At 38.4% G+C, this 21,429-nt stretch overlaps 1 protein-coding gene and 1 long non-coding RNA gene across 6 annotated transcripts in view; one reads left to right on the top strand and one right to left on the bottom strand.

The window, feature by feature from the left end:
* The window catches only part of LOC102953224, a 51,990-nt gene extending 32,736 nt beyond the window's left edge, over positions 1-19,254 (top strand). For 4 of the 5 annotated variants that reach the window (XR_006209463.1, XR_006209464.1, XR_006209462.1 and 1 more), the window contains 3 exons: positions 5,658-5,750; positions 11,529-11,873; positions 12,946-14,158. This is a non-coding gene — a long non-coding RNA (uncharacterized LOC102953224). Of the gene's footprint in view, positions 1-5,657; positions 5,751-11,528; positions 11,874-12,945; positions 14,159-19,173 lie in introns of those variants that run through there. The other variant, XR_006209466.1, reaches the window with a different exon arrangement.
* NHLRC2 (NHL repeat containing 2) overlaps positions 2,223-21,429 on the bottom strand; it is a 59,128-nt gene continuing 39,921 nt past the window's right edge. The window contains exons 6-11 of the mRNA XM_007084829.3: positions 19,426-19,525; positions 16,054-16,285; positions 15,133-15,255; positions 14,011-14,220; positions 12,771-12,990; positions 2,223-9,702 (exon numbers count right to left, since the gene is read on the bottom strand). Of these exons, the coding sequence (XP_007084891.1) occupies positions 9,446-9,702; positions 12,771-12,990; positions 14,011-14,220; positions 15,133-15,255; positions 16,054-16,285; positions 19,426-19,525 (1,142 nt within the window). The 3' untranslated portion in view covers positions 2,223-9,445. The remainder of the gene's footprint in view (positions 9,703-12,770; positions 12,991-14,010; positions 14,221-15,132; positions 15,256-16,053; positions 16,286-19,425; positions 19,526-21,429) is intronic.

Below are 21,429 nucleotides of genomic sequence, written 5' to 3'. Positions count from 1 at the left end.
GCAGGTGCATTAAATTGCATATATTCACTATAATCCTTGGTTCTTAACACTCCCAGTAAAAAGTCCTGAAACCGCTGTCCAACCCACAAGCTGGACTCATGTCTCACGGTCACCTTCATCTCCCCTCTCTGCTTCCTTGTGTCCAAGGTTAACCACCATTCTTAATCTGGTAGCTATCATTTCCGAGTTTTTCTTTTTAAAATAATTTTATCTTCTCTATATGTATATACCTAAAGTATGTTTTGTTGTTTAAACTTTTATAGGAAAGTCATCATGTTGAGTGGAATCTTTGGGGACTCTCTCCCCCACCCCCTACCTGACTTTGATGGACTCTTCTGACGATGGTGGTTTCTAAGTTTGGCTGAACACAGGTGCTATGAACTCTCCAGCACACGCATCCTGCCTGGCCTACAGCACTCTCGTGTAAATACCTAGGGGCGCTAACACCCAGAAACAGACTCGTGCATGTACAGAGCTTTGACACATGGCATAGGAGGCATGTCATGTCAGTGAGAGAATGTTTTGCAATGAAAGTAGAAAACATGTTTATTCATACATAAATCACCACTACTGGGTTCCTATTCCATACATACACAAAGATAAACTCCAGAGGAATTAAAGACTTAAATGTTAAAAAATGCACAAAACTTGGGGCACCTGGGTGGCTTAGTTGGCTGAGCGTCTGACTCTTGATTTTGGCTCAGGTCATGATCTTACGGGTTGGTGGGTTCGAGCCCCATGTTGGGCTCTGTGCTGACAGCGTGGAGCTTGCTTGGGATTCTCTCTCCCTTTCTCTCTGCCCCTCCCTCTCCCTCTCTCAAAATAAATAAACTTAAAAAAGATACACAAAACTCAAGACCTAAAAACTTTACAAGTCTTAGTAGAAAGTAAGCACATTATCATTTATTGCTTAGAATAGGAAAATATGTTTTTAATGAGACACAAAAAATATCGACTATGTTAAATTTATAAACTTTTTTTTCCCCCCAGCAAAAGACACCTTAGTGAAAATGAAAAGGTAAGTTACTTGGGGAAAGTATTTGCAATCATGCACTATCAAGACTGGAGGAAGAATGTTTGCATGACAGTAAGCACATAGGAAACAAAAATGGGCAAGAGATACAAACAGGCATTGAAATATCATCTGACATTTGTGTGGACAAAGTTCAAGTCTGTCAATTCAGTGTGGGGGGGAATGTGGGATCAGTGGCTCTCACAAACTCTGCCATGAGAACCACTTTGGGAAAAAGTGGCCTCCATGGCTTCTGCACTTTCTGCAGGTGGATGTGTGACTGGCTACTTTCAAGTTCAGCGTGAGGCCTTTACTCTTATTTACCTTGTTTTAGAAATTACCCTTTTGGGTTTTTTATTCATTCTTCTCTCTTTTCAACTACAATGCAAGCTCTAGAGCAAGGATCTTGTCTAATTTGTTCATCACTGGTTCTAGAGTACAGGATCAGAGGTGCTCAGTAAATGGTCCAATGGATGGATTTGCATTTGATTTAGGGGAGTCGGCATCCTTCTAGTGCTCTTTATGAACCGTGTGCTCGCATTCTTTGCCTGTTTCCCAACTGGGGTAACTTTCTCTTATTAGTTCATAGGAGCTCCTCACATATTATAATGATTAATCTTATGTCCAATTTTGTTTTGCAGTACTTTGTTTTTCATTGTAACTTTTCATTTCTGTTCTCATTATACAGATGCTTAAAATTTTTGTGTAGTCCTACGTATCAATCTTTCCCATTATTGCTTTTGGGTTTTAGGTCCTACTTAGAAATACCATCCCTACCCCTGACACTATATTTTTTCATTTTTTCTGGAATTTTGTATTTTCAATTTTTATGTTGCCACTAATTCCTTTAAAATTCTGTATATAGTGTTAAGTAGAGATGTTTTTTCTTTTCAAATGTTCCCAAGACCATTTACTAAATTGATCACCTTCCCTAAATGTATTTTTGAATTTACGATTTTTAATTAATGGAGTTATGATTTCATGATTTTATTTTATTTGCTTGCAGTTTTTTTTTAAATATTAAGTCCTATGCTCATTTCCCCAAAAGTTCAAATAATAAACCACGATTTACAGGTTTTTAAGCAGTAAAATTATCTCATGATATACTTAAAACAGAAAGCATATTAAAAACAGAAACGTGGCTTTAGAGAGAAAATATTTAATCTATTTCATGAACAAAATGTGCAAAGTTTTAGAAAAGAGGCATTAGGTTTCAGTATAGAGTATACATACATTCTTGCTTTTATAACCACACGTATTACACATCTTTTGAGTCGGTAATGAGGGCCGGTGCGCACAGTTGTTCCAAATGATCTTCTGTTAACACGTGCACCGGAAAGCATCACTGAAAATAGTCAAGATCGGTGTAGAAATACAATGTTATATAAAAATATATTACTCTGTCTACATGAAACAAAAAAGCAGACCACAAACATTTTTAGAGTTAGAGTATGGATGGAAATATCAATATGTGATGTTCTAAATTAGATTTTCATTGCATTTTTTAATCTTTGGAGAAAAAAATAAACCTTTGGAATGACAGATATGAAGTCAGCACAGCAGACCAACTGTATTTTCAAAAATAAAAACACAACTTTATCCACACAAAAGATGGGAGAGTCTGAGTCTCTAAAATATGACAAAGTTATGAGATGTTACAATTCGGAAATCTGTTTTATACATACATATCTCAAGCACACAGCAAACTCTGTCCACAAACCACATGTAAAGTAATTAAAGCAATGTAAGTATTTCGAAACTGGTTCTCAATGCACCCCTGACAGTGAGAATTTCAAACTTTAAAAAAAAAAAAATTAACCTATGTAGAATATAATTAGGAAGGTATATTGCAGACTAGAGAGAAATTAATCTTAAAAGCACATGGGGGTACGGTTCTGCTCTGGAAACTGAGATATTAGGAATTCTAGAAAAAAAGAATTTGCCACACCAAAACCTTTCTGCTGTAGAGCCATAGCTCCTCGCTGAAACCTCTATAGAAACTACCATTGTTTTTAAAGAGAGGGAAGCCTAAGGTGTGGAGAGGAAATGGTAGTATGTATTCTACAGGTAAATCGGGATGACAAGTATCTGAGACGTGCGTGAAACAACACATTTCAACTCTATATGAGCAAAAACTTGTTGGTTTTGAACAGCATAATGAGCAGGGCAGGCAGCCCATCCTGTACATACCCACAGAATGATTGTAATTCTGGTGGCATTAAGAATAATGACCACAGATTCTAACAATAGAAGATTGTTACATGGCAGAGTCCTTCTACATTTTGAGAAAGGAACAGGTCTATTTTTACCCTTCATTACCATAGTTTATCAACTACTGTTTTGCCCTCTATGTTTTAGCAGATATTTATGAGCACAGCACACCAGAGTCATGAAAATACTGTTCAAACTGGGCATATTTAAATCTGAAGGCTGTTTTTTTCCCCCGATTTCTCAGCATTATGAGGGCTCATTTCACTTTATTTCAAATAGAAGTATGTAACCGCATGTATTAAAAACAAAGGCAATAAATTATGTTTGTCCATGTAACTCAGTCTCAGGTTTTCAAAAATTGACAAATTTTGCCGAACTCTGTATCGCTGAAAAACATCAGGTCTGTAAGTTGCTGCTAGAAGAGGAAGGAATTCACACCATGCCCTGGCAGTCACAAAAAGGCCTGAGTATATGGTCGTTTAGCAACCCTTTGTGCTTGTTTAGTGTTTTTTAGCGTATGGTTGCCGGCAGAGGCAGGGAGGCATAGTTGGAAATACTTGTGGCTCTTTCCTTTTGGTTGGGGCTTTCAACAGAACGAAATGCCCTAGGGTGTACTCGAGAGTGCCATGCCTTGAAGAAGGGACACCCCAGACAACGGAGAACTCGAACTAGGCAAACATCCCACAACCAGGATCTAGAATTTTCACTGTTCAACTCGAACCTTGGAAAATAATGAAACCCAATCAGCACACTAGGAAATGGAGGGGTAGCAATCAGAAAAGCTGCCTAGTGCTGCCTCCTGGCCCACTGTGCCCAGGTCCTGGGTGGTCAGACCAGCTGCCCGGAAGCCAGAAGTAGCCAGTGGAACCTGTAGGTCTGCTGTGCGAAAGGGCCAAGGTTTGCTGGTCACGGAACACATGTAGACAGATCAGTAAGACCCTAACTTCTAATACTACTCTTTGTTACCCTACTGCAAGAACATGGGGAAAACAAACAATTATTCAGGACAAAATGGAGATTTATGGGTAGTGTGAATTCTTCATTTAAATCAACTATGTTCATGCCACAGGAGAAAGAGGAGGAAATCTTGGCAATTAACAGTGAATTCTACTTCTAAAGTATGACACAGTAATTACCTTTTGAGTTTTACATTTCCTTATGGGTTTCAGGAATGAGATTTTATAGCAATTAACAAGTTCTAATGATTTAAATTAGCCAACTATTTAATGAAAAGATGTTTATAATCTTGTTCCTAGATAACGGAGTCACAGTGGTAACATTTTACTTCACACTGTCAGTACCTAACGCTAGAATAGGTTTACTGTAATAGAATTGCATATATTTGAGTCACTGGAGTGGGGGGCGGGGGGCGGGGGCGAAGGTCTTACCTACCAGTGCCATTTATGACACAAGCAGAGAACTTTGTGTGTTACCAAGACTGGCCAAATACTATGCTTCTGGAACTCACTTTGGTTATTAAAATGTTCTTAAATATGACCAAAATTTTTAGGTTGTGAGACAGTCCTGTTCTAAGGATTAAGTTATCCTTTATGACAAGGTCTTATAATTACCTTTTGAAGACCAATTAAAATAGCATTGTTGGAGCTAACACTGAAAAATCTACTTAATTCCTTAATACATCCATCTGCCAAGAAAAATCCTGGATGACATCTGAATTTGAGAGAATAGTACACAAAATCTTTTGGGAAACAAAAGTATACAGTCTGTTCCAAGCCATGAAGGATAAGAGTGTATAATGAAAAGTCAAAGAGCTAATACGGTTAAGTGGATTTAAGTTAAATTTCAAAAACAATCATCACTAGGACTTTTTGGATTCTTTAGATTATTTACTATATATAGCTTCAAAAGATGTAGGTCTAAAACAAATACTTTTGAGAGGCAGTATAACATGGTAGTTCAGCAGACGCATCCAGGCCTGGCCACTTCCTAAATGCGTGATCTTGAATATACTGGTGGAAAGGCTTGTAACTCTTTTGTTTCGGTTTCCTCGTCAGGGAAATAAGGAAAAATAGAACCTCTCTCAGAAGGCTGTTGTGAAGATTAAATGAGCTAATACATGAAAAGCACTTAGAAAAGTGCCAGGCACATACTGAGCACTCAATATATTCAGCTCTCTGTAAATACCACACAGGCTTGAGAAAGCATTCACAGAAGCAAGTGCTCTTAATTCCGAGGGCTGTCTTCACTCTACATCTGCAAGTAGGCAGGAGTCAGGAGACCGGTATTCGAATAAAAGATCACTCACGATTCACCTTTTTAACCATTCCACGAAACTGGTCCAACGACAGCCTGTGCCAGGCACTGCTCCAGTGTCTGACGTATTACTCTGAGAACTTGAGATATGGTCACCGACGTTCCGGAGCCATTTTCTCATCTTTAAAATGGAGGTAACATCTATTTGTCTGATTCGTAGGTTACTTGGAAGCTCAAAGGAGGCAAATTGCATGAAGGCACTTTGAAGATTTTGTGGAGCACCATCAGACTGCATTACAGGCATGGGTGCAGGGTGAGTACGTGTGGACCCTCTCAAAGGAAGGTAATTAGTCGTAGTTCTGGGTTTAAGAAAATGTTCATAAAACTGTAGGCTTCTAACTCTAACATCATTTATAAATAGTAATACACTTTATTATAAAACTGTGTTTCTCTTATTGGGTCCCAACTCTATGGGGAGTATTAACATATCAAATAGATGGTTGAGAAATATTTTCCTTTAGAATTGCAATTGCAAAGCAAATGTCAAGCTAGATATTTATGGTCATAAATTATCATCATTAGCTAATAAGTAGCAGCTCCATTAATTACTAAAAGCTTTACAAACACTATTTCATTGAATCCTTATAGCGACCCCATAAAACAGGTAGAGTGGCCCCATTTTATAGGGTTAGAGTCCAAGAGCCTGCAAAGCACGTGCTCTTAACCTCTACACATTACACAAAAACACCAGAATAAAAAGTCCTAATCATTTCTGTCTTTACCAAATCACATACTTAAGAGAACCAATAGATCAAAGCATTCCAAATTATGTTCTGATCCTTGCAATAAAGGTGATTTTAGAAGTTACATCAGTGCTTCCAATTCAGTTTTCCTTTAAATTCAGTTTCACTTTAAATCTTTAAAAAAAACTTCTTCCCCCCTGAAAATAACACATTGTTCACTGAAAACAAACTATAGGCAAGTTGAATTAAAATATTTATAATTTTATCATTGAGGAGAACCACCGTTGACATAGTTCCTCCCAGATATTTTTATGCAATCGTGAACTATGGAATTTAGTTTTTGATGATTGTTCTTAAACACGATACCAAATACAAGGGCCAGACTGAAGTCTTTTTAATTGGCAGATATAATAAATTTTGTGCAGGCAGAAAATTATTACAGATATCTATTTTCAGTTTTTTCCTAAAATTTCCAACCATGGACAAACAAGCAGAGAGTAACTTATTTTGGTGATACTAACCAAAAGTATTCTGCCCATAAGAGAAACTTAGATGAGAAGTTCTTGACTTGATCTTTGTATCTGTGCATGTCTATACACGTGCATGTGTGCACACACACACACATATATATATTCATCAGCACGTGTGAAATATTTTTGGCTGTGTTAAGATTTATAGCTTTCTGCAGACCTAATAATACTATAACTATAGTTTTAATTAGAACAGTCAGGGGGAAAACTGTTTTGTAGTCATTGAACTTTGCCAGAATTACACTTATGGGTGATTCAACTGTAAAGTTTTTCCTTGTGAGTAGGTTAAATATTTGCTTGAGGCAGCATATTTAAGATAAGCAAAGTTCTTTTCAGGGATCCTATTAATCCTGAGTATAAATTCAGAAAAAAAAAAAAAGTCCTACTGCTTGTGAAATAATATCCCAGAGAGTGATGGGAAAAATAGTGACAAAAACAGCACAATAATTCAGGGCAAAGATCCCAGGTATCGTGTCAAAGTGTGTGTGATGCCACATTACTGGCACTTTGATTAAGATGACTTATACTAAAATCTGACTCTGTTTAAACTATCACTGGACATAATTGATACAAGAAAAGCTAAAGCTAAAAAAAAATGCAAGTCCTTATAGAAAACAGAAGGCAGACAAGGATCAAGAAGTTTTTAAAAATAAACTTTCGAGTGCTTCCTCTTATGTAAGAGGTTTATGTTAGTCATAAATTCTAGGAACCTACTTATACTGCTTTAGTAGGATTCATAAAAAATCATACTAAATCCACATAAATAATATTTTTAATGTAAGAAATAGTGCATATTGGTGACTAAGAATGTTCAATAGAACTATTTTGAAAGAAAATATAAGCTTAATACTAACTGAAAACTGTCTAGACAAAAGGAATAGAGATACATAATACATATGTGTGTTTGTATATTATATTGAAAAATTAATTACCAGGTATTTCTAAATTGGGTTAAAACCATATATACTTCTTTCCCAGGAAGTGAAATTGTTTATGTCTTTTTAAATAGGAAAAGATTAACCCAAAATATTCTCATCATGTCCAAATGGAAATGAGAAGTAGAATATTTCAAATTAGATTAAAACAGGACTTCAGCCTATTTTCCATAAAAGAATATTAATGTTATTCATTCCTTTATTACTGAATGCTTTTTATGGAAAGAAAAGGTTTATGAGGTAATTATATAATAACTTTAAACAAGATTCCTTTTAACTTTACATTATGCTTCTCTTTAAAAATAGCTTTAGCAGATTACAAATTAAATCCAAATCATGACTATGCATTTCCTTCAGAGATTTAGAGAACCTGAGTAAATGAAGCTATTAATATGTTCAAAATTGTATTTCAAAAAGAAAAATGGGCAGATGATGGTAGTCCAAAGATTATAGTTCAAATTTGTTTCTGAAGGGGGGAAAGGCATATTATGTCATCTTGCCTATAAATATTTATTGTGGAAATACAGTTTATACCTGACATTTTCAAAATCCTGTAAGCTGATTAAATCACAAACATATTGAACCAGTTGTAGTAAAAACAAGAATAGGCTTTTAAATAGTTATAAAGGGAAATTATAAGAAAAAAACTTTCCATTATCTTCTACTGGCAATTTCTTTTGGGGTTAAAAACCTCCCCGGTGTCATTTAATCACTGTATGTTTCAGCCCTAATATTTTAAAGAGTAATAAATATATATACATATTAATAGAATGAAAGTGCTTCACACTAAAACTTTCCTTGAAGGCTTAAAAGTGATTTTTTAAAAAACATCACAATAAATGATAATTTAAGTTCTGTATAGGGGAGCCAAAAAACCCCAAATCCAACGAATCTGCATACTTTAATGCTTACAGGTGAAATTTAAACCTCTAAGACAACGTATATATACCTATTTACTCAGATTCAGCTGTCACAATTTATTCTTTATCATAAATAGCATCACAGATAGTAATATGTCCCGAAGTCCCTTTCTCCTTGAAAGTTGTAGTATTTCTGGGGCCTCACTTATTACCCGGTAAGACTGTATTCAATCAGAAAAAGTTCAGGCATTGAGTCTGTACATCCTTAGACCTCTTTTTCTGTATATAGTTATAAGGCATTAATAATGGCATGTTAAAATAGCAAATAATTTATAATAAAAATAGACATTCTTTTAAATTGCTCTCAAATGAGAGAATCCTAGAGAACAGAGAACATATTTACCACCCAGATACTCTTTAAGCTTCTGTAATGTGATTTTTTTTTTTTTTTTTTTGGCTTAAAACAGACCTTAGGCCCTGAATGGCAGGTGTCCTTATACCAACATGTGGACTGGATCTTAGGTTCTGTTTAAAGTTATTGTGAAATTTATATATTTAAATGTGCTACTCGCTACTAATAAAGATAGAAAAAGTTAAAATATTTGGTTTCATTACTGTTATCAGTATTCATTGCAAATTATCTTCATAATAGTCTAGACTACAGTGTGGATTTAAGTTTTGTGCCAAATAGCACAAAGTACAAAATCATGGTTCAAATGATGGTCAGTGATTTAGCTGGTACACAGCCAGAATGAAGGAATTTGTTTATAATAGATAAGTAAATATGAAGCATAGCTTTATCTTAGTATCAGTTGCTAGAACTGAGCAATGGGTCTCCTGGTACCCAGAGGCAGAAATAAAGCTGCTTTTCGTAAGGTACAGTGACTGGGAGGGTGGAGGCCAGGGGCTATGGTGACTGGGTAGCTGGCTGGCTGGCTTGCTAAAATACATACTTGAGCTCTACTGGAGCTATGCACCCTGGTTGTGCACTGGTTATTTGTAAAGGCTGACTGAACATAATTCCCTTCATCATACAGGCGTTGCTGTCTGTGCTACAGTAATAAAGAAACACGCTGATAGATAGAATGGCTTCAAGTGATAGGCAATCTCCAGGGATCTGCAGTGAGATGGCTGGTTGACTGGAAATGCTCTCGATTACTCCAGAGGGTATCTGTCCTCGAAGAAGCCATTCGTTGCCTAGAAAATAAACACGTAAATTACAAAGACTGTATAAGACATCAAGGAGGAAATCAGACAAACCTCACGAAGACTACATTCAATCAACAGACATTTACTGAAAGCCTCTAAGTGTGAGGCATTATGCTCTGTGTGAAGGACATAATGGTCCCCCATGAGATGTTTCCAGTCTAATGATCTTGATATCAAATTGTTAAAATTCTTCCTCTGAAGACTGTAACTTACAAATTTCTGCTGAAATCAGACCCAATAATGAAAATATGACTATAGAGCCTTAATCCTTGAAATTAAAAATGAAACCTATTAAGTTCTAGAAATTAACTAAACAGGTCATTTTTACCAGATAAGAGTGTTCGGGAACGTCATGAAAACTACAAAATAAATGAGGGCACACAAATGTGTGTACAACTCTGTGGTGATGCTCAAGTCCTTTAAGTAATGATGAATTATTAAATACCCAAAGGTAAAAACCAAGTAATTTTTAGAAACAAATACTGCGTGTGTTATTCAGATGGGCTCAACAATGTGAATACTAAGAGATTCTATTGAGCTCATTTTCACACATAACTCTTGTTAGGCTTCACTACGTGGATTATAACACAAGTCTAATAAGCCACTAACAACCTTTAAGCTTCTAGTATCAGAATTGTTAAGATCTCTTCATCCGTGAGCGCCTACTCTCAGAAGGAACCTATGTTCCTACTGAGGAAGCGCACATGGACATGGACGTTCAGCTCAGAGGGCTCAGCACCAGGAGCCAGCATTTGGAAAACACAGGACATGCTTTCCTGCCGAGTCACACAGAAGACACTGAACACAACCTCATGACTTCTCAATGACTTGGGCCATTTGTACAAAAGCCAGACCACCTGCTGAGTGGTGATGAAATTCTGTGTCTACTTTTTAGCTTTTCTTTTTTCTTTCTTTCTTTCTTTCTTTCTTTCTTTCTTTCTTTCTTTCTTTCTTTCTTTTCACTTCAAGATGAGCCAATGGACTCTGGGCATCTGCCTATATCAGGCTGCTCAGTCTCCCTTCTAGTGTATTGCCTCTAGTTCTCTGTTGATTGAAAAATCATATTTGAGAAAAACAGGTCAAGTAAGAGGAAGGAGAAGGTGAAAGGTGAAAATCTAAAGAGTTAGGTGAAGAGTTTTTAAATCATTATTTAAAAATTCTCTTTAAAACGCTTCAGCCTTCTTTGTTTACTTCTGGATTGGGGAATATGTTTTATTTAAGGTTTGGCTTTGCTAGATGGCAGATTAGTGGGGAACTTCTTATATTTTAAATCAAAGCAAACTGTGCTATTTTAATATCCAATTCTAGAAATAAAACACAAGGTTTCTTTATTATTTTTCAGATACATTACATGTGGGAATTATAAAGTTATAATATGCTAATGGTGCTTTTATACTGACTTTTTTTTTTTGGGGGGGAGGGGACTTAAAACCTTCACATATGCTGACAACTTTATATAAATCATAGTGAAAAATGGGCATTTTAAGTCTCTAAATAACCGGCCAAGAAGAAAAACCTTCCTTTATTCATAGGTGTATTAATGTACTCTATAAATAATTTTCAAAAACCTTAAATTATCAGGACTCTTGTCTGAAAGCTTATTTGCCCCTGTACAATAAAAACAGAGCCACTATTTTGGACAAGTGAGAAAACAGTTAGGAATTTTCCCTATAGACTACTTCACTTTAATACTACCTGTATTTTATATTCCAGTGGCTTATTATTAATCTGTGTTTGACCACAGAGACTTGAAAATGTTAATTTGTCAATAACATATCTTAAAACTCAATCCACTGCTCTTTCATTACACACAGAGATGAAATTAACAGTGATCTCCAATTGATGCAGTGCTTTCAGACCAACAGACGCAGGCACGACAGTGAAGCCCACAGTGGAGGACCTGCTCTGGATCCACGGACAGCCGAAGATGGCCAGAGTTTGAGTGCCTCCTGCCCACAAAGCTGACTCCGGACATCTTCCTCCTCGCCTGCAGAGCTCAGCCCTCTCCTTGCGGGGGGTGGGGTGGTTGGTCTCCCAAGGCTCAGTCAGTCACCCCAGGGCCAGCTTCCCCGACTCTGACCCAGCAGCTCCTCCCGGCTGGCCCACCGAGATGGATTCAGATGCCCAGCGGGTGGTTGCTGCCCTGGGAAAGCAGCAAGGTAAGGAGGCAGAGAGCCTGGGTCTGGGTCAGGCACACAAGAAGTGTGTGAGAGGGCATGAGGGAGGAGGCGGGAGGAAATGGGAGACTGAGAACATGCGAAAGAGCGTGGGAGAGCAGGGCAGAGGAAGGTCAGTAGAGACCAGAAGTCAGCACTTCGTTCTGGACCACTAATGTTTTACTTTCAAGTTGTTGTCCACGGTTAGTGAGGCTGGAAAGCACTGCTATAAGGCAAGCAGCAGGCTGATTCCTTCTTAAAAATTAATGAGGAGCACACAGCGATTCAAATACACATTCAAATCTTTACACAATTTACAGTCACTGGGGATACTTTGAGAATAGACGTGAGCAGGAAGTGCTCCTGAACAACTACAAATTAGTGAGTAAGGACAAAGGCTCCGCCTGGATGCTGATCACAGTAATTCATTTGTATTCAGTTACATATCCTCCAACAATGTTTTATTCTTCTACTTGAATGGCATACTTTGAGGATACGGTTTTGGCATCCATTTTCTTATAGCAAGCAAGTACTTGGGCTCAAGTTCTACCTCTGGCATCTCTGAAGAAGAAAATGTAGCTTCAGGCTTAGTAACTGGTAAATCAAGTCCTAATGAATCTTTTGAAATAAAATGAACAGCAACTGAAAAGCTCTAAAGCACCTAATAGATGCTATCTGGAAAAGTAAAAGATAATAGTGAAACAAAGAATGGAACTGGAAAAAGCCCGAGTCAAGTTACTTCAGTTAAAGTAGTAGGTCTTTAAAAATATCATACTCCACCAGGGGGGAGACCAATTTCATTCTTTAGAATCGATTCTGAGATTTATATCACCGTATTACTGGAAGGTAGAATGGTAAACATGATTTCATACTGGAATATTTCCAAGATTACTCTCATACCTTCAGCTGTTAGAAACCAACAACTGGGTACTCCTTCGGTTAACTTTGTTCCCGATGGGAGGTCTAATCTTAGCTTGAACTGCAGAGTCTGTCCTGGAGATGCAGCCACTGGGGGAAGTCGAATGTTTGGAGCAGATTTAGGTAGTCTGGGTAATGTCTTCTGTTTTTCTCCTAGGAATGGGCCATCTACAACAGCGTTTTCAGGTCTGAAGACTGGGAGCTAGGAAATAAGGAAATCTGTTAATTAAAGCACAACTGCTTTATAGTAATTGTAAAGGGCTTAATTTTGGACTTCAGTAGAAAAATGAGGTTCTGTATCAATGAAACTTAATTGCCATTCTAGTCTGAATTAGAAATGTGCTTACTTAGACGTCCTTATGATTATTTTACAGGCCGAGAAACATATTTCATCCTGGCAAAAAAAGTTACCAATACTAACGAATGAAACAGAACTAAGTTCATTGTCTGATATGTTTACAGATGGTAGGAAATTAAAGTAATACGTTACCAATTTAAATGTAGGGGGTATAATTCCAATTCCAATTTTCACTGCCAACTATAAGATGATCTATGTCAGGAGAAATGACACTTATGTTATGATGGCAGTCTGTATTTTCACTTTAAATCTTAGGAATCTAAAATCCTAGAATTTTAGAAAAAAAAACTCTTGCTTTTTTTGCAGGCAAATGTGATATATCAGGAGGCAGCTTGAAAAATTTTGGAGACTTTATCCTTATCTTTAAAAAACTGGAAGAAACTTAAATGAGTTCTAATCAATCTTATTTTCAATGTGTTGAGAAATGTGGCTGCTAGAGTTTCCTTTGGGAGGTTATTTGGTAATGACTCACCACAGGAAACGACTACACATTAATTTAAGAATCGTTAAAAAAAAAAAAAAAACACCTTGACAACTCACCCCACGTGATATGTGTGGTATGATGTATCTCTATACATTTTGTTTTTAGACATTTAAACACAGATCGGAGTCCTCTTTTTTCCTCTTCTGAAAGTTCAAATTCTCTCCAATTTCCAGTATCTTAAACACTCTCGGCACAAACGGAAGTTTTATTTTAACAAGAACAGGGCATTCTTGAACTGGGCATTCGCTCGCTACTCTATCTACCTGTTGTACCCCCAACACTGGAGATGGTTTAACCACAAGTGTCTCTGTCTGTGCTGTGAGCACTTCAGTAGGATTCTTGAAATGATACTCTTCAACTTCTACTTTCAGATTGCTTACCACAGAAATCGTTTCTGTTTCTAAATCCATCACTTTAATTTGATGATTATTGGTGTCTGCTACATATAATAACTGGCCATTCTCTCCAATACACAAGCCTCCTGGTTCATTAAAAGTTGACTCGGTGAAGCTGGAAGTGATAACGTTACTTGCGTCTCCGGTTCCTGCTAATGTCGTGCAGTTTTTTGTTTTGGGATCCACAACTTTAATCTAAAAACAAAGAACAAAGAAGTACACATCTGAAGGCCAATCTCACATTCGTAGTAAAGCGTAGTATCAAGCAAACCAGAGAATCCGATTGCCATTAGCATCCTTGCTAAATGTCAGGAAAAGAATAGGCATTTCCGTATTTTCTCGAAAAGCCAAACATTCAAATTACAGTCTCAGGGGAGACGCTCCATTCTGAGAGCTAAAAACTACGTAAAACTCCCAGTTACGTCTTATCTTCCAGCAACAATCTTTGATGAAATATTTCTGGAATTAAAAAAATAAAGTAAAATTCTTTTCCTGACAATGGGGCACAGCTGAACTGACTTTCTTCTCTCTCATGAGCATCTAACCCTGGCTGAGAATTGGCTGCTTATGTTAAACCTAATGATTCCCAATTGTGCCTCAATTATGTTAATTTATGGTATCATCACAAGGTAGTAACATTTATTTTCCACTAGTTTTTATAGAAAAGAAAAATGCAATAAAAATGGAAACAGCTGAATAATCTGTGCAATAGAGGCAAAAATGGAAATGCTGAAAATGGAATTATTTGCTAACAGGCACTGCAACTATGCAACAGCTCAGAAACGTTCCTTTGTTAGTTGACATATTAATTTCCCTGTCACCTGCCTTCTTTACTGTGTTACTAAGCAGCTTTGATGGACTGCAATTCACAATTTTTTGCTGTAGTCATTGGGAACGTGTTTAGTCCCTTCCCCAGCTCATAGTGCCATCATATGCTCTCTGCAAAGAAAGGACCAAGAAAAGAACAGCAAAGGCTTATCCATAGTTGTCAAAGACTGTTACTCCTCTCTATTTTAAAGTGGCTGTTGGAGGAGGCTCACAGAGCTTTCAGCATTTTAAATGCCACAGATGCAAAGCAGGGTATTCTACAATTCAGTAAGGACTCACCTTGTGATTATAAGAATCTGCCACGTAAAGTAAATTCCTTTTCTTGTCCCAGGTTACTCCAAGTGGGTGCTGAAGCTTGGCATCGATTCCTACTCCATCAACATCACCATAAGCAAATAAATTCTTTTTTTTTTAAAGAAAGAAACAGCACATATTAAAAATTTTACAGTGCTACAGTATACGGTATAAAGTAAAAAGATGACTATATATGCTAGTTAAGTTAAAGAGGAAATGGGTCTGATTGTTTTTTTAATGTTTACTTATTTTTGAGAGATAAAGAGACAGAGCATGAATGGGGAGGGGCAGAGAGAGGGAGACACAGAATCCGAAGCAGGCTGCAGGCTCTGAGCTGTCAGCACAGAGCCCGACTCGGGGCTGGAACTCACGAGTCGTGAAATCATGACCTGAGCTGAAGTAGGATGCTTAACTGACTGAGCCACCCAGGTGTCCCGGAAATGGGTCTAATTTCACATAAATAGGCCTGGGTGTTTGATTTAGACAAGAAAAACAAAATGACAGAATTCTGAACCTCTTAATTTGTGGTGCTTGATAGTTTTATCCACAGTAATCACACCTCTAGCCAGGAACAGGTCAAGTCTACTAATCTGATGCTCTTTCCACCCTACTGCCTAATACCTAATCTACATTCTCCTCTTCTTTTGGTAATCAATATTTTATCCTTCCTTTCCTCCTGAAGCCTTGACGTGTGTGTAATCAAGCAGAGTCAACATCCAACTTCTCTTGGATGGTTTTGCTACTTGTGTTCCTTTATAGTCGCATTTCCTTTGGCCTCACTTCCACTTTAACTTACGGCGAGGCCACGAACTCTGTCTCCTAAAATCTATTAACTCTTCGCAATTCAAGAACCGCAAGCCTGGCAGGGTCTGGGCGCAGCATGCAACAGTGACTTTCGGGCATTACCATGGGGTCTCGTTCTCCTCCTACAAGGTGCCTCACCGCCCCGTCCCTCAGTGACACGGCTCTCACGGTGCTGCTCTCGCTGTCTGCTACAAACAGGCAGCGCCAGGGCTCTTCAGAGGCCAGAGAAAGACCTGAAGGCTGGGCGAAGCCGGCCTTGTGAGGATATGCATTATTTCGGTTCTCTTCATTTCCACTTCCGGCGAACCGAAGGCAGGTTCCTTTTGGTAGCTCACTAAAAAAAGACAAGTTCATAGGTGGAATCAACATGGTTACGTTGTATCCAATTTACTTAGCAAATGAATGTGAACAATGAAATCAGTGGTATAAATAAGCATTGTTAGAAGCAAACTATGATCTTGGCCTAAAGAGTGCAAGTCAGCTTTGCTTTCACTGTAGTTTTTCTTTTTTAGAGACAGAAAGAGAGAAAGAGAGAAAGCGAGCGCACGAGAGGGCGAAGGGCAGAGAGAGGGGGAGACCGAGGACTCAAGCAGGCTCTGCACTGCCAGTGCAAAGCCCGATGTGGGCTCGAACTCCCAAACCATGCGATCATGACCTGAGCAGAAACCGAGTCAGATACTCAACCGACTAAGCCACCCAGGTGCCCCTTTCACTGTAGTTTTTCTAAATCATTAACTTACTCACTGTGTAAGGACACACACAAAATTGAAACTATTCTGAATGGCTAGCTAGGAAGTCCCTGACAAGAATAAGGATCATATCATTGACTAGATAATTTTGGGGTTTTTTTTCCCTACCAAATGGCCAGAGAGAGGTATAGCTGGATCCCACCTTCACTTCCTACAGGATGATAATGCTGCTTTAATCAAATGTAAAACGCATTTCTTAACATACAATAAGAAATTTCTATTTAGAGCACTCTGCAAGGATTCTTTTTGTAACATGGAGAAAGTTTTACACTTTGGCTTCTAAGTTTATGCTGGAGGAACAGTAAGGAAGACGTGGTGTGTTGAAGGAAGGGAAGAAGCTCACTCAGGATGCAAAATAATGAGACTATGTGCCCATCATCTCCAGATAGGGTGCAGCAGGCACAAGTCCAAAATGACCACCAATCACTTAGTAGTTGATATGTCACCGATGCTAAGTTAGAGAACAGGGGATACAGGCAAAGGGTTATAGGATATATAAAATATGGGCACTTATTCAAGAAACTTCTAAAAAAATAGTCATAGAAATACATGGGATAACTACTACACCAAATTAAGAGGTAATTAATACGAGTCTTAATTTCAAATAGGAGTTTCCTTAATTAAATAAAAAAGAGTGGGGAGAAAAAGTACCTTCTAAAATGTTAGGAGTCTTGGCCACTGAAGATCAGTAATAATAAAGATAAAGCATCCTTAAAATTATGATACGGGTCCATGTGATCTGACTGGACATTTTCCTATTACGAACGACAGTGACAACTCTACTTTTTTGGAAATTTAGTTCACTCTTGACCATCTAGGTCGAAAACAGCCATCACCTACAACAGTAGATTCTGGCCAGTTTTGCTACTTCTTTCTACTGTTTATAATGATGCCTCATATTAATGTTTCTGGTCACCTCACGGTTTGGGCTACTGTCATCTCATGCCCAGAGATCATCACAGCCCCATTGCTGCTATCTCTGTCCCTAGTTGTGTCCCACTCCAGATGCTGCCAATGTTCTTTCAAAATCACAGATCTAATCAGGTCACTTCCCAGCTTAGAACTTTCCATATAGGCATGCAGAATAACATTCACATGTCTTAAAAGGATACACAAGGCACTTCACAATTCGGCATTTACTCACATCACTGGTGTCATTTCCTGCCTAGAAAACCTCCCCTTTCCCTAACTCCTACTCCCCTCTCAGGTTTCAGTTTAGCAGCTTCTTCCCAGAAGCCTTTCTGGATAGCTCCTATCTTATTGCTATCGGGTGTTCTTATTCACTTTAAAGGACTGCTGCAGTGATCCCTTTTACACACAGCACTGGCATTTCCCAGCTATTTTCTGTTTGGTGATCTCATTCTTCCTCTGTTAGTCCACTGAAGAGAGCAACATTTAAAAAGCTTTATTCTTAATACAGTGAATATATCTTATCCCTTCAGATTAGCACAGGCCTAGCATCCAGCATGTTTAATAAGTAGGTAAGACGATGACTAAATGTCGCCAAACAGCACACACAGCAACACACGCGCGCACACACACACACACGATTTGGAGCATCTGGTATGTTCGATCATCTATAGAACTACTCCTTCCTACTGATAAATATGTCTGAGATGATTAGCACTTACTTTCTATGGTGATTAAACGGTCTTTGTGGTCTAGGACTTCCATTCATTCATTTATTCTATAAACCCTTACCGAACTCCTATTATATACCACATACTACGCTATGCACAGGGGACATAGAAATGAATGAGAAAGGGTGCCTTAAGGGACAGTGTAGTAGAAGGAAACAGTTATGTAAACAAGTACAACCAGGAACGGGGAGGGGGAGGGGGAGAGAGAAGGCACTTATCAGCACAGTAATGTAACTACACAGGGGGTGCAGTGAGGTCATAGCAAAGAATATGCATAGTTCTACCTGGAGTGTTAGGGAGAAGAAACAAGGCTCTACAGAAAGGATATAAAAAAAGTGTGCAGAGACACTATTTTTTCATCTTTATATCCCCAACAGTGGCAGCAAAACTCCTACATTTACTGTATATAAACCAGGCACAAGGCTGAGCTCTTCATATATATTATCAATCCTCAAAACAAGCCAAGGAAGTAGATATACATAAGGAAACGGAAGGATAGAAGGTTAAGTGGGCTCTCCTAAGCTCAGAGAGATGAGTGGCAGAGTCGGGATTCAACCTGAGGCATGACTACAAAACCCGAGCCATTAACCGCTCTGTCACGCAGTCCTCCAGTGTCTGTGTTAATGAGCGGGGATGTCTGGACTGCATGTTAGAGATGTGCCCACAGCTCCAGTTCTGTCTCTAGATGCTCCATAGGGCCGCTCTTCCCAGGTTCCCAGAAGTTAGCAATGGCAGTCACAAGACTTGGGCTCGTGAGACAGAAGTGACGTACGTCACTCCCAAGTAGAAGCTTTAAGAGCCACTGAGCGACTCACCACCTCTCTCTCTGCCAGGGTGACTGGCAAAGCTCCAGACGGTGGCCGCTTCATCGGCCTGGTGGCAGAGGAACGCTCCCCAGTGAACCTACTGAGTCAGCCAGAAACAAACCTTGTCTTACGCTCCCGACGATCAGAGAGGCAGTTAACGGAGCTCCAGCCCAGCACACGCTAGTGACTGGCACACAGCGGAGCTGTGAGCGTGGAGACTCGGGGAGAGGGAATTCTGTGAACTCGTGTAGTTCACACGAGACAGAAACTGTCACTTACTTTTTCTTTGGTAGTCTGCCGCTGTCCAGGAGCAGTGCCCATATCTGATGAGTCCCTGCCATGGCTATCCAGAGAATGTCATCTCTTTGGACCTCTGAACCTTTACAAAAATAAACAGTAATTATCATATACATATCTCGTTAAGACAAACACTCCGCATGTTTTAGAAGTTTAAAAGATGACAGCGTATGTTTACAAATCATCTGAAGAAAAAAATATTTGCAGCGTTTTAAGTTGTTTTTGAAATTTTTCCGTTTTCCTTGTGAAATGTTACTTACTATTTATAAATTTACCTGTAAATTCATAGAAATCCAAAGCATTCTCAATAGCGGTCTGTCCCTCTGCCTCTCTGGACACAATGTTTGTTCTTATTTTATCTGCTAAAACAAGTTGACATATGCTCTCCAGAGAAACTCTGCCAGTCAAATACTGAGCATTAACCACTGAAATTATATGCTTTAATAACACGGTTTTTGTACAATTATCATGAAAAGACCCCATCTTTTAATACTGTAAAAAAAACAGGTATTTCCTTTGGGGCACCTAGCTGGCTCAATCAGTGGGGCATGCGACTCTTCGTCTCGGGGTCATGAGTTCAAGCCCCAGTTGGCCATCGAGCCTACTTAAATATTTCCACCACTGGATTAGCTAGACTTAGATACACATCACAGCTGTTATTTAAAAATCCACTGTTTAGTTGGCTATGAGAGTTTTCAAAAAAACATAGTTCACCTGCAAAAAAGCTAAGGGTATATAACATATTAGAATATAACCTTGTTTACTAAATATCAGAAATAATTTTCCACTTTCTTAGATGATGTTACAACTAACTACAACATGACAAGGCTCTATTTCTCAAATTCTTTTGTTAACATTTTTTATTTTAATTTTTTTAATGTTTAGTTTTGAGAGAGACAGAGTGTGAGCAGGGGAGGGGCAGAGAGAGAGGGAGACACAGCATCCAAAGCAGGCTCCAGGCTCTGAGCCGTCAGCACAGAGCCCGGTGTGGGGCTCGGATTCACGAACCGTGAGATCATGACCTGAGCTGAAGTCAGAAGCTTAACCGACTGAGCCACCCAGGCGCCCCTTACCATATTTATTTCAATTTAGGGGTGCTTGGCTGGTTCAGTTGGTAGAGCATGTGACTCCTTATCACAGTCGTGAGTTTAAGCCCCATGTTGTTGGGTGTGGAGCCTACTCTAAAAATATATATATATATATATTCAAACTGTATTCTGAGGCAACTTTTACATATAATTGAGAATTTTTAACTAAAACAATTTGGTCAGATCTACCTTATGCTAAAAGAAGTATCTTGGTAAGGCTGTTTTGTTTTTTTGTATCTTTTTTAACTTCAAGTAGTTTGTGTCCAAACTTTTCTTCCTTAACTTATATTACTTTCAAGTGTCTTTCAATTTAACAACAACAAAAATAATGATGGTTCTCAAAAAATTGTGGTTGCTATGTGCCAAGCACTTTATAGAGATTATCACTTACATTTTCTGAGATGCCCCAAGAGACACGTAGTGTTATTAGGCTCTTTTTACAGATGAAGAAACTGAGGCTTAGAGAGGTTAGGTAACTTGCCAGGATCACAGTGCTGGCAAATGAACTGGAATCTGACACCAGGTGGACCAACAGAAAAATCTAGATCACATGTTGCCTCTTTTTCTGTGTTCTTAATTACTATCCTATGAAATCTAAAGTAAAGTATTTTAATTTTTCATAGTCAAATATTTTTATGAACATAAATTATATTAAAAGTGACAAGGGCACCCATTTATTCTGGGGACTCTGTCTCTGCTTAATCACTTTAAAAGTAGATCAAAAGCTTTTCATAATTATTTTATTTTGCTCCTGCCATGTAAGGACAAAGTGCAAAGGTGACCATCTATAAGCTAGAAGAGAGCTCTCACCAGAAACCAATCATGCTGGCACCTTGACCTTGGACTTCTAGCCTCCAGAGCTGTGAGAAAATAAATTTCTGTTGTTTAAGCCACCCCA

Source organism: Panthera tigris, chromosome D2, assembly GCF_018350195.1.
Source record: "Panthera tigris isolate Pti1 chromosome D2, P.tigris_Pti1_mat1.1, whole genome shotgun sequence".
Lineage (NCBI taxonomy): Eukaryota > Metazoa > Chordata > Mammalia > Carnivora > Felidae > Panthera > Panthera tigris.
The sequence above is the reverse complement of the archived record's forward strand: the minus strand, read 5'-3'. Positions and strand labels throughout refer to the sequence as shown.